The sequence below is a fragment of the Aythya ferina genome, assembly GCF_964211825.1.
Source record: "Aythya ferina genome assembly, chromosome: 4".
NCBI lineage: Eukaryota > Metazoa > Chordata > Aves > Anseriformes > Anatidae > Aythya > Aythya ferina.
This window is the reverse complement of record NC_140300.1, coordinates 74,400,088-74,414,197: the sequence shown is the minus strand read 5'-3', so window position 1 is coordinate 74,414,197 and position 14,110 is coordinate 74,400,088. Positions and strand designations below refer to the sequence as shown.

At 34.0% G+C, this 14,110-nt stretch overlaps 1 protein-coding gene across 25 annotated transcripts in view; it reads left to right on the top strand.

Annotated features, from left to right (window-relative positions):
• CAMK2D (calcium/calmodulin dependent protein kinase II delta) overlaps positions 1–14,110 on the top strand; it is a gene marked incomplete at its 3' end in the record, with an annotated part of 169,653 nt that overhangs the window by 125,962 nt on the left and 29,581 nt on the right. For 3 of the 25 annotated variants that reach the window (XM_084517574.1, XM_084517582.1, XM_084517563.1), the window contains exons 11-16: positions 773–856; positions 1,721–1,763; positions 5,740–5,777; positions 7,315–7,347; positions 11,624–11,683; positions 13,264–13,305. In XM_084517574.1, the coding sequence (XP_084373700.1) occupies positions 773–856; positions 1,721–1,763; positions 5,740–5,777; positions 7,315–7,347; positions 11,624–11,683; positions 13,264–13,305 (300 nt within the window). The remainder of the gene's footprint in view (positions 1–772; positions 857–1,720; positions 1,764–5,739; positions 5,778–7,314; positions 7,348–11,623; positions 11,684–13,263; positions 13,306–14,110) is intronic. The other 22 variants (XM_084517576.1, XM_084517578.1, XM_084517575.1 and 19 more) reach the window with 11 other exon arrangements.

Below are 14,110 nucleotides of genomic sequence, written 5' to 3'. Positions count from 1 at the left end.
ACAAGGAAGTAACTTTCAGTTGCATAATGCTTTACATCATTTTCCTATAACCATTACAATGAACATGAAATTAAAAGGCAGGAAACTAATGGACTTTTTGTAAGTCAATTTACTTTTAACAGAGGTAGACTGTGCTACTGGATTCAGGACCACTTTCCAATTCTCAGTGTATTTTATGCTTTGACTTTACAGGCAGTCTGAGCTGATAGTTTGAAAGTCACAGTGAGGTGTACAGCTGGTTGCCAAGTCTTTATTCATTCCACTAGGCTGCATTATTTGCCTGTAAGATTGTGATGCAAATTAAGTTGGGTTACAGAGAAAATGTAGGTACTGCTGAATTTTCTCTGAAATATTTCCTGCTTCTGTACCTCACCTAATATCACTAATGTTAAAGAAAATCAACCCTCTTGTTTTAAAACATATTCTCAGGAACTATAATTTAGTATATTACTTTGAGTATGTTTATACTGTGTAACCCAAGTTCTAAGATTTAGTGTTCTTCTTAGTCCTTATTAAGGAAACTGTGAAAAAATGATTTATTTCAACAGGACAATACACATAGGAAAGACTGGGTAAAAAGAGATCTTGAGGTTTTTGTTGATTTGGAAATTTACCAGATGTGTAGAAGCCTGCAAAAAGCAATATTCACGTAGGGTAGAAAATGAAGACTCAACCTTGAACCACATGAGTCAGAATATGTATGTTGTAGAGTAAATAAAAAGCTCGATGTCTGTCTGAGTGCATTAAAATAAGTCTTTTCTTCTTCCCTTAGCAACGTTCTACTGTTGCCTCTATGATGCACAGACAAGAGACTGTAGATTGCTTGAAGAAATTCAATGCAAGACGAAAACTAAAGGTAAGAATGAAAACTTCTGCAAGGATGAGTAGATAATTTTGGAAAGACAAAACTGTAATTTGGCTTGTGGTCCATGTATAAAATAAATGGACCTCAAAGGAATTTTTCTTGAATAGTCGTATCATGAACTATTAGATACATGAGCAGCTTTTGAGCATGAGGTTCTTAACTTTTAATGAAAGAGAATAGAACATAATATTTTCACGTGAGCTGTGCTGCTAAGCATTAAAAAGTATATAATGCTGGAACTGATATATCCTTTTGCAAATCTAATTGTCTTTCTAACCAATTACAAAGAAATGTTTTAAGAAAGAAAATTTAAAATTAGTATTGCATAGTTTTGTTGGATTCAAAATCACGTCAACCACCTTCATTTATACACATTAAAAATATTTTTTTAAGGAAAATGGCTTAGATTGTTCTTGTAGGTTATAACGTATTTTCTCCTGACCAGACAGCGTAACTTTGCAAATATGAGCTTTGCTAATTAGCACATTGCAAATAATAAACTTCTCTTCCTATCAAAGAAAAATAAAAGAATCTAAGCAAGTGAGTGAAGTCTGTTTTATATTCAGCAATGTATTATGCTGTGTGTGTGAATACTTATGTTTTGGGCATTATATACTCACAGTCTGTAACTATGTGAGATTACCAGGATGGCTAGTAGATGCATAATTAAGATTAAATTATAATTTATGCTCTCATACCATCATGAATGACAGTTAATGCTCAGACAATCCATTCTTTCAGGGTTAATTAAGCAGTTTATGTAATGCATGCTTGTTTACTTTTTTTCCTGTTGTGTTCACATTCAATATTTTAAACAAGTGTGTTGCTAATTTGAGAATATATATGTATACACAGGGGGCCATTTTGACAACTATGCTGGCTACCAGAAATTTCTCAGGTATGTTCATTGAACTCCAGTTTCATAGAGTTTTTATACATGTATTTTGATGTCTGCAATAACTAAGGTGTAATTAGGATTTATTAGTACACAAAGATCTTTGTTATTAAGGAACATATAACATGATCTATCTCACTTTTTTTTTTCCATTGCAGAAATAAGCAAGAGAATTTAAGCTATTTCGGCTAAATAGAATCACTTGTAGCAGACATCAGTGGTGTAATTTTTCAGTAGAATGTGCGTTCCTTCTTTTTACATGTTTAGTACTATCTGTTGAAAGACAGATGGAATTTTCCTTTCTTATTTTGGTGGAGGAAAATCGAAAATAATACATATAATTCCCTATGAGTAAGTATGGTCAAACAACAGTCAAAAAGTCACTTTTCTATATGTGAAATCTCATTCTAGAACTATTACATCTTGCATTAAAAAATAAAATAAAATAAAATAAAAAACATCCATTCTTTATTGCTTTGCTAAGAAATAAGAAATGTACTAAAATTGGTCCATCTTTTCCCTGTCTTCTGTTGCCTAGTTTGTTATAATGAGATGTTTCCTCTTTATGAAATAATTTTGTAGTGAGTGTACATGGAGATTTAGATCTTCATATTAAATAAATTTTAATAGCAAAAACTAGAATATGTTTGCTGTTAGTAGAGTTAGAATTGTCCTCAGTAGCAGTATTACTGGAACTATGATGCTATGCTGTATTTTTCATTTTGCCTTTTAAGATCCTAAGGGCATAGTTAAAAAGAATGCCAAATTTAAAAATTAGTAATATTACATATCCTCCTACTCTGGTGATGTAACTGTTGGAGCGTAACTTAATTTATAGACAAAAACATGATAGTGCTTTGGGCATGTTTTGAATAATAATAAGATCTGAATCATCCAAAATAAATAATCATGAATGCAAAAACAATTTGTTCAATTAGCATAGTACTTGAAATACACGTTCTTTCTTACTTAGGTTTCTATATTTAATATATACATTCAACACAGAAGATTACATTTATGTAAATTTCATTGGGTTAAGGCTTAATGAATTGCCAACATCTTTCAGTTCATTTTCAAGGTGGGAATGCTGTTGGCTGCGTATTTTGTAAAATTTAGTTATTTTTAAATATCAAACAAGTACATCATTTTTCATCACTTTTCATACCTGTCACTGTCTGTACATGTAAGAGTTGGTTCCAACTTTCATGAAGGAAAAATGCTGAAGTCATTTTAAAATGTGATTTTGGCATGAAAAGCAAACAGGGTTTTGGCTTTTTTTTTTCTTGAAGTTTTTCACCTATCATCTCTGTTTTACACCATAATGACCCCATAGTATCCGTTGATGGCATTTTATTTTTCAAGTTGTTTATTCATTGTATTTCATTGCAAAGCATGCTTTTGAAGGTCATTTGTCCATAACAATGTGGTTATAAAAGTGTTTTATTTTCCTTTTTCTTTCTTCCTTTTATGTGGAATGTATATTTCTTGTGAGGTAAGACCCTCAGCACGTGAAAGGAACATCTTTTTTCTCTTCAAAATTGCTGTTTGCCCTAAATCACTTTAATTTCTTCATGTTGTCACAACGCCATTTCTCTTTAGTCTGCTTTCTGGCTTATTAGCACTGCCTTAGGTTTTATTTATAGCTATTGCTTGTAGTTGCAAAAAATCTTTCATTGTGGGCTTAATTTAGAATATGCTAATTGCTTTGCTACTGCAAATTATTTAAATATTTGATTTGTATGCAGTATCTGTGCTTAGAGAAAGATGAATTAAAATATAAAATGAAAATAAAAATTAAAAAAGCATTCCAAGCCAAAAACAACAATTGCAAAGGCAGCTGAGTATGAAATATGTCCTATAACATAAAATACTGCATAATAATCCATACCAGGCACATTTTAAAGGACATGCTGGCAGTGCCATAAACACAATACCTGTAGTTACTGCTTTTGGTGCCTTCATTTTACTGGCTTTTATTTAATTTTTCACATATAACATGTAATGTTGGTTAAGCGTTGAAAGAACTCAGAAGTTTTATGCATAACTGTAGTCAAAGAACCTAGTTTGTTATGAACAGCAGCCTATAAGAGTTAATGTATATTTTCCCATAATTTTATAAACTATAATGGTATAAAACAGGCTTCAAAAGCAATGAACTTCTGGGTTTTTTGGCCATAGGTTGTAGAAGTATCTCTTCCCCTTTGCTTTCCCTAAATGACTTTCTGGAATGCCTGGTTGTATCAGGTCCTTCAAACACACAGGTCCTATCCTATCCCCCCCATATTTTTGTAAGGCACTTTATTTTAAATATTAATTAATATTAATTAATTAATACATAATTAATTAAATAATACATGCTTCTGTAAATTAAAAAAAATATATACACTGTTCTTGTTACATAATGTAGGCAAATTTATTGCTCTTAATTTAGTTGGAAATCACAGCCCTTATGAGAGTTTTAACAGCAGTCTTTGCTGATGTCCATAGTTTATAAAACGCATTTGGAGGGGTGATGTATCCATGAAATTATAAACGGTAATCTGGCTTCATCATCCAGTTCTTTTTTTTCTTTTTTTTTTTTTTTTAATGTAAACAGCAGAGTAATGGACATCAGTTATTTCTGTACAATTTCTGAGGTGGGCTTACATTTTCTGTACCCTGTACAGACCTAAATGAGCACTTAATGCAGATGGAGCCAGTGAGTAAGCCACAAATACACAAATGAACTTCAACTTTAAGACAGATAACTCATTAACTCCAAAATCCTCAACTGGTTGGAGCAACCTCAGTCTAGCAAGTTCCAATTATTTCTTTTTGTTTGGCTAGTTTGGGGTTTATCTTGTTTTGTTTTAATGGAAGGATACCAGTAATGATGGGAGCTCATATAAGGTCTACCTCCCTTTGGTAATGCCAGCTTGTTAGCTGGAGCATTTCTCTTTCAAAAAAGCTTCCTACTTCTGAGTAAAACAGTGTAGGTAGAATGGCACTTTCAACCTAAGCTGTGATATACTTTTCAATAGGAAGATTGGACCATAAACACCAATAAAACAAAAACCCACAAGGCTTGTTTTGTAATTTATTATTCTTCAAGAATTGGCAGTGAGTCATCAAGCATTTGCATTTTAATGCATAGTATATTTGAATTTAGTAGGTCTTCCCGCATATTTTTCTGCTGTAATGCTTGCAGGTTCTGGGCTGTGGTGTGTTTTCTTGCACATTAGCCCTCCAAATTGAGTAATTTGGAATAATTTGGCCTGGTTCTTCGTGCTAGTTTAAGTGGTGGGATATAAAGCCTAAGAAAATCATGGCAAGTGAGATTTTGCCCACCACTTACTTTGAAGAACTTTGATCAGTGTGCAACATGATTGAAAAGTGGCAGGCAGGTTTTTCTCATTGGAGGCAAAGCTGCCATTCCTTATTATTAACTCCCAAGAAGCACTCCTCCAAATCAAAACTTCACTAGCAGATTGTTCTTTCGTATTTGTGTTCCCTGACCTGTCACACAAGGAGACTGATACTGTCCTGGTGGGAAGTCCCCAACAAACCATGCTCAGAGGTGATGTTTTAAAAATCAGTTCATTTTTCATTAAATGGAATAGGCAGTCATGTACCTCACTGTGCTTTTGAGATACTTTACTGATGTGATATAGGTTATTTCTGTGGCACTCTTATATTAATAACATCATTAAGATACCAGCTGCAACTGTTTCCTGTACGCCACCAAGAAAAGTTCCTAACAACTAGGTTTTGTATTTTACGGTTAACCATCAGCTTTAATCAGTGGAAAAAGAGATGTATCTGAGGTATTTGTAGTTTCTTAAACATTATCAACATTTAATTTCCTGTACTCAGAGCAACAAAAGGAGGAAATAGAAATTGAAAATGTATGTGCAGCAGGGAGTCAATGGGGGTTTGCTGCACAGCTGATTGACCTCAGTGGTGACCGTCTGACACTGAAATTACTTGTCTCATTTTACAGCAGCCAAGAGTTTACTGAAAAAGCCGGATGGAGTTAAGGTAGGTTAAACACATGCTTTAAAATACATATTCTTAGTCACCACCTACCTGTAACTTCTGGCAATTCTTAGATTTGAGTATTGTTATTTCTTTTCATGATAAAATGTGATAATAAGTGCTTCTTATTATGTATTTGAAGTCGTGAATGTTAGGTGAAACTTTAAAAAAAAAAAAAAGAAATAAAATAAATATTTGAAAAACAAGCATTTTAATAAGTGGAAAATAGAAAACTGCTGGAGAAAATGTTTTATTGATGTTTCAGTGAAGGATGATTGTGTGACTCAATGTTATTAATTAGCTTATAAATATAAATGATGTTTTGGTGGTGGCCATGTTAGATGGCTAGGTATCAGTGCTTGTCTGCAGCTCTATTGCCTCCATATTTCTCCTTGACTTTTCATTAGATTCCTTGGAAGACCAAAAGTTTTACTGGTAGGCTTGGCTCCACATGAGGTGTATCCTGCCAGATATACTTGCTATATTTGGCAGAACTCGAGGGGTTTAGTATCTCAACAAATCAGCTCATCTTGATGAATAGATCTTGCTAAGAAGGGAACATTTTGGCAGCTTTCATACATGATTTAGAGCTCCTATTCTCATGTCACCAGATCCTGCAGGAGGAGAGATTCTTCACAAATGAGTGTTCTGAATAAATACTTTGAAAAACAGCCAAAAAAAAAAAAAAATTATATATATATATCTCACTCAGTAATGAAAAATATTTTATTTATTTTCTCTGAGGACTCCTGAAGACTAAAATAAGTGCTTAAAGCTTTCATTATATGATTCAAAAGAGATCCTTCTGCTCTATGTTTTCTCTCAGGAGTATGTCTTAGATCTGAATTTTAATTTATTATTCAATCTTAACTTTTTATTTTAACAAAACATTGTATGCTTAAACACCAGACTCGTAGTATATTTGTCCCTGTTCTCCCAAATATGTACACTTTTCCTATAAAAACATCTTGGCACTGACAAAATGAAGTGAGTACACTATGATTTCAGTGCTTCTCACTTAGAAGCAGTAGGTATCTTAGCTATATGGAGAAGCACACAATCTGTACTACTCAGTCATTTCTGTGGAAAATCCTTAACATGATTATTGTGGAATATATAGATTTTATGTACTTAACTGAACAGATATTCCTTTATAAATATCGTTCCTCCTACAGGTCTACAATGTATTTGTTATATCTCAATTTTTAATATAATACAGCAAACAATTGTTGCCAAAATTTTGCCTAAATTACACTTGCTGGGATACGATATTTTGGATTTCAGCACGCTATATATCTGCTTTTTGTCTGCATGGTCATGTGGAGCAAAGGGAGTAAATTTACATCGGGGGAAGTCTATTTTGGTCATTTCTTTTATAGTTACTATATTCTCCATAGCATTTTTCCACTTCTTCCTACAGCTTAAGTTTTTTCCTATTAAAAAGAGAAAAAAAAATATATACTGTACTCCATGCATTGATACTTTAAATCCAACCAGTCACATTTTCTTCTTTTCCTTTCTCTCTGACTGGTCAATTCAGAAAAGGAAGTCCAGTTCGAGTGTTCAGATGATGGTGAGGATCTTTATCTGACAGATTTTTCCTACGGTGAAACGTTCACACCTAGAAATCAAACAGTTGCATTTAGTTTTGTTAACATACTGCAAGAAGCTGCAAGACTTTACAGTACAATCTTGTGAATTTTAAGCCTGCAGTTGCTATATGAATTGTTCTGCAGTTCTTTCAAGCAAGATTTTTATATTTTTTTTTACCTGGGGACATACAAAACCAAACAAAAAGTAGATGTAACATTGGCCAATGCAGCTGTCCTTGGTAAATAAAAATAGTAACAAAATAGTAATTTTATAACAGCCTTCCATTAATCTTTAAAATCTCTTTGCATTTAAAGCTAATAGTATTACTATCATAAAATGTAACACAAACTACATTGTTGTGCACAATAAAATAGTATTGATTTAACTGAGCAACTATAGATCAGGGTGCCATGCTAAATGCTTAGGAATCAGGAAAACAACTTCACAGTCTGTCCTTACTACAGCCTCCCAACTAACTTCCTTCACGGCTCCAATTTTCATCACAAAGCATCCCAACTGACAGTCAGCCTCTTTTCTTACTCTTCAGCCTTCTCTATAGCCATGTATTCATTTGGCCTCTGCGGTCCCAACAGACCAGCAACTTACTGTACCCTGTTGAATATGGTTTTGAATATGAATTTTGCGATATTCGTGATGATGTGCTGTGATGTCCCTGCCAGCTTCTGCTGCTGCTGTGGGTAGAGGAATGGCAAATGCTCCTCATCCACACCTATAACTGGGAAGCGCAACTCTCCTTGAAAAGCAAGAAGGTTCTGGTCAGGTGTGGACAGGCATGTATTTATATAGGAAAATAGTTGTCTCTTTGGGTGAACAAATATTTTCAGTGACAGAGGATCAGTGGTAACAGTGGCCAAATGAGGATTACTGGAAAAGTGTGCTGAAGATATTTCTAGTAGCCCAAATGCGATGTGCTTTAACTTTTCATTACCGAAGTATAATGTGCAAGCTTAAATCCCAAGATGCAGGTTTTGTTTCTTAAAATATTTTTATAATATTTTGACAAAAGACCTGTAATGATTCTACAGTCATGTCCAGATGTTTGGAGCATTTGTGTGTGTCCAGCCTGCACCATGATCAGACCTAAAAGAATGGCTCTTGACAAGTGGTGTGCTAGTATAAGTTTTCCTTCTTCACAACAAACAGAAGATCACCACTTTGGTATAACTGAGCTTTAGAATAATTGTTTAACATGATTTTTTCCCTTTTAAACCATTTCCCTCTTCTGTTAAAATATATGCAAAATACACAATGTGTGTTAACATACAAGCGAAAAAAAAACACAAGTTATGTGTTCTGTGGGAGAGAGAAAGTATAAGGCTTATTGATGATTTCTCTCTAAGTTTGAAAGTTCAGAATAAATAATATACAGAAGTATATTCTAGTATAAAAGTACAGAAGAAATAATTTTGAATTGCTATCTCTTTCTGCTTTTACTAATGAATGCTATATTCTCATTATGTTACTAAGAAGTTTTGAATATATTTCCTGCAGTTTTCAGCAGTAGCTGTAATGGATATTGTTTATTTTTATAGGACTTTCACCAAGGGAGTATGGACCCAAGCCTGCTCTCCTTACTCAGGCAAAATTGGAATTGGAATTTGATTAACCTGTTTTCATTATGTATTCAACAACAAGCTTTTGTTTGGCATATCACTTTTTTTTTTTTTTTTTAAGCTACGGGAATAGAACTGTATGAAATCTCGTGAAATATTCATTTCTTTCCTCACATTTTTGCTAATGTGTATCTGTGCCTTTTGTTAGGTGCTTTTTGTTCATAGTTTTTTTGATGACTAGGCTGTCACCAAAATAAGAACTTTCAGTTATATAACTGGATACATGACTTTTCTCCTGGTTTAGAAGATTTAGTATGCCATCAAGCAGCGTTGTATGTATTCTTGATGTTCCATAATTCTGCTATAGAGAACTTCCTTTTACTGAAGTAGCTGGGTGTTTTTTAAGGTTTTTCCTGAGTAAGGAGTTCAGGTTTTGCCAATTTCACAGTCCCATAAATATCTAAGCAAGTTAGTTGGTATATAAAATACTCACTAATATGTATGTCTTCTTGAAATGAAATTATGCACCAAGGTATTTTTTTTCTCCCTGTCTTGAGCTCAGATACCCCTGAAACTTTTGGCTGAAATATCACTGAGTATGTAACAGTGAATAGATGAATGAAACTTATTTGGCAATAACTAAGCTAATTGGGGCCATAAAATAAACACTTGGAACTCAATAATAACTCATTTTCTCTTAATAGGTATTTCTGTAGAAAGATCATTGTTTAAATAAAAAAAAAAAAAAGTGTTTCGTGTTCACAGTGCTCTACAGCATGACATTGATCTTAAAGAAAATTATTTTGATCTTATATGGGAGAACGGGTCTATCACAAATATTACTAGATTACATCTAGTATCAAAACATTCCCTGACTTTTTTTTTTTTTTTTTAAGTCAGTTAAATATTTATTAGGGTAAGGAAGTTTGCAGTCTGTAATTAAGTAATGCAAACCCTGTTGATGTTTCTAGAACCTAGACATGCCTTCTGTAAGACTTCAGGTTAGCTGCAGGCTTAGTTCCTGCTATACCTCTACCAAAGTAAAATAATCATGAAAAATTGTCAACGATATTAAGTTCAGTAACTTTCCCCAGTGATGCTAACTTCCAAAGGTTTGAATTTCGCAAAACATTGGCACAGACCGAACTTGAAACGCTTCACAGCCTGCACCACTGAGAAGCTGAATACTTCATCCGAGGCTACGGTCATTGGGAAATTTAAATTAAAAGCCAGATGTTTACTGTACAGCTCTTTGTACAGCTACTATTCTAGGACTTACTCATTCCTTATGCTTTTTTGTATTTATTACGTAGCACATCTTAATTTTCTAATTGGTTTTAGAAAGGCTTTTCTTTTAGAAGAAAAAATACTTTACAAGCTGACCCCAAAATTGCTAGAGTTCTTCTTTAAATGATGAAGTTATTTAAATTTTTACAAAAATTCAATAATGAAACAATTTTGAACTTCTGTTCGTTTGTTTTGCAAGTATATTATTAAACACTGTGACTAAAAGGTTCAGTAGAAGTTCATTTTTGATCAAAGTCTTTCCAGACTCTATATCTATGCACCCAGTTCTGCATGCTGCTTTGGATTGTTCTTGTTAAATTTAGACATAACTGAAATGTACATGAAAATATTTCCTAATAATTGTTAAAGAAAAATGACATATTTCGGACTAATTTTTACCTATACTTTAATCTTGCTTTCTAGTGCATGTAAAAAGTGGCTTGGTACATGACTTTTAGTATTTCTGTTCCTTTCATGGTATTTATGAAAGCTGAATTTAAAAAATGGATTTAAAGAATCAGACAACTTCAATCTCATTGCTAAACAACTTATTTGAACTAAGAGATTATGTAAGTAAAGGCCAAAAATTTTGTAAAAGTGTGGTACTGTGCAAAGCTTAAGAATTAGTGTGGTGGCCTACATGTAAATTAAGCAGATACGCAGTGATTTGTGTATTAAGATTACAGATGCTGTAGTGTGAAACCTTACACTTTCAGTTCATAGTACTAAACTGAAAGGCTGATACTCAGTTACTGCAGGATTCTTGAAATCACAAAAAAGAAAAAAAAAATCACAGCTGGCAATTGTTCTGTAGTAAGTGACACCAAAAAAGATGAAGGGGCGCCAGTCTCTTTCCAGCATCAGTTATATTTATTCAGGTCTGTTCCCAGAAGACAGTAGAACAAATGTGTAGATATTTGAAGAGCTATGAATAACCAAATATTATTTACGCTAGTGATTGGTGATTAGAAACTAAGTACAATTGGGTGCAATTATTTAATACTGTTGCATGACAAGAAATCACAATGGCTATTTAGTACTCTCTTCAAACCCATAATAATTCTTTTTTCTTTTTATATGTGTTTAGCTGCTATTTAAAGGCTTTCTGTTCTTTTAAGTGTCACAGCTGAAGTCATCTATACCTCATACAGAACTTATAGTGCATCTGAAAACCGGTAGCTAGCATGTTTGGAGGAGTTGCAGCTAGCTATCAGATCTATTGTTAGTGTTCTTCCAAGTTCATAAGTTCATCTTTCTGTGATTCTTTATTTCCATATCTATATCTATATATAGATATCTATATCTGTATATAGATGTTCTATACAGAGAGATATAGATGCGTTGCCTACCAAGAGTTCTAAGGCCTGTCTGTTTCTATTTTCTGCATACCTACAGATAAACAACAAAACGAACGTGGTAACCAGCCCCAAGGAAAATATTCCTACCCCGGCGCTGGTATACCTGGAATCTTCCTTCTCATGCTATCTTGAAGTTTTTGACTGTCTTCTGTTTGTTCTTCCCTCTTTTTTTTTTTTTTTTTTTTTTCATGCTTTTACACTGTTTGCTTTCTAAGAACAGGTTTTTGAAAAAAAACTTTTGTTTGAGTTATGTTTTTTTGTGTGTGAGGAAGACCATTGTTACAGCGTGTTTATTAATAGAAAACATTACGTGGAAGCTGGATGCAGTAGAGTCATAGCATTTGTAACTGTAGTTGGATTTTTTTGCATGCTGTGCCAGAAAGTGAGTAGAATGTGCTTTATGTTGCTCTTAGCTCTTTGCCTGATGATTGTTTGAATCTTTTTAACGCTAACCTTTTGGAGAAAAAAAAAAAATCTATTATTTTCTCTGCTTTTGTCTTAGTATGAGTATTGATATCAAGGAGAGCTAACAGGATTATTGCTAGGCAACCATAAAATAGACCTTATTCAGATTTTCATTCCATATTTGCTGAGACTCAGCAGGACTTTGCAAGTCTTCCCAAGGATCGAGAGGCATATAGTCCTAAACATTTTCACTACTTCTCTTGCATTAAAGCTGCAGCAGATATTACTCATTAATAAGCTCTGCTAGGCACATATTACTAATCAGTGCCGTTCATGAATGTTTCTGTTGCAATCTTGCTTTTATTAGTATCTCCTATTTCTTAGGCATACATGTGGCTCACAAATATGAATGCCAGTGTGTAAGTACCTAATTTTGTGAGGCATTGTGTCCCATATGCATGCATGCATCACTTAGGAAATGTGGATAATTCTTACACACATTGGGAGAGATTTTTCATCTTCAATTTTTGGGCAACTGGTACTGAAGCATACATTGCTAAGTAATTTCAAGGACCAGTTAACAGGTAGCAGGTTTCATATATGAGTATATGGTCTGTGTTTCCAGACATAGTCACAAAGGACAATGGTCAGTGCTGAAAGCATGCTGGCTAACTGCCATTTCAATGATTATTTAATCTGTTTTATTATTAGTTTCCCCAAATCCTTTAAAAAAAGATAAAATACACTTTTAAAAGATCTCTTTCACTTATCCTGTGCAGCTCTGCCTGGGCATCAGTTGGTAACAATCTGCACATTCCTAAACACAGTAGTGTTTGTAGGTACTTAGCTTATCCTTTATCAATCCATCTGTACTTTTATAGACCATTGTTGTGTTAATACTAATACAAGCAAACATGCTTAAAGAAAAGAGGTCATTCCTGGCCTTCTTGTCTGGCCTGGCAAAGCCTTTAGTGTGACCTTGTGAAAAAGAGAGCCTCTGCAGGTCTCCGGAGCTTCAAAGCCCTGTATACATTGGTCATGAATAAGGTCTTTGCATGCTGCTGCATTAGGTGAGATGGTCTTTTTTTGCTGGCTTGCTGTTGAGGAAATATTTATTAGAGGCATCCAGTTTCATCCTCTGGCAATAGTTAACATTTGTTCTAGCTCTTGTCACTGTTCAGCATTTGTGAGCTGGCTCTTCTTGCACTCCCTCACACTAATGAGAATGTATTTACCAATGAGAACTCTTTCTCTTATTTTGTTCTTGCTCAGGAGCCCCAAACTACAGTAATCCACAACCCTGATGGAAATAAGGTATTCAGAAAGAATCAACTCCATCTTGCCTTTCCAAACCACACATTTCATCCACTATTCCACAACAGAGTAGGGCCGTTTCAGGAATTTATGGAGCAAAATCTCATTTCTGCGTTTGTTACACCTGGCGTCTCTTGAGCCTGTTTCATCTGTGTTCATCTGCTGCATGTGTTCTGCTGGTTGCTGTGCATCTCAAACTCTTGGGGGAGTTGGCAGCAATTGGCAGAGCTCAGTACCCCATGCAACCAGTCTCAGGGAGCATTGTGTACTAATTGTTCCAGCCAAAAATTCTCCATTTTAAGTTAAAAAAAAAAAAAAAAAAAAAAAAGAATGCTGTTGTCAGAGTGTGGTGATGTTATAATGAGTTTTATGTGCAGTTGTCACCTTAGATAAAGACATAATTTCAGTTTATCCCATCTGCTGTTTCTCAGCATGTTTATATACCATGTTTTGCACAGGACTTTGGTTTTCTTCCATAACATCATTGAGCAGTTTCAAAAAAATTAACATTTCAAGTGATCAAGAGGTCTTTTTATTTTTATACATTTTCTTCATGCTGTTTTCCTTTTCTTGCGTATTGTGGTGTTTGTGTTTGGCAGCTGGTTCCTAAAACATGTTTTGTTTGTTTGGTTTTTTTTTCATGCATGGACTTGAAAAGGGACAGGAAATATCATTTCCATATAACACATGTTCCTAGGTTTCCTGCAAAGAATTTACTCTTCAACAAAAATTTCCCCGTTTACAGTGCTGACTTAAACATTTGTCATTTCATTCATCTAGTCTAACTACTTGTGATTATTTTATG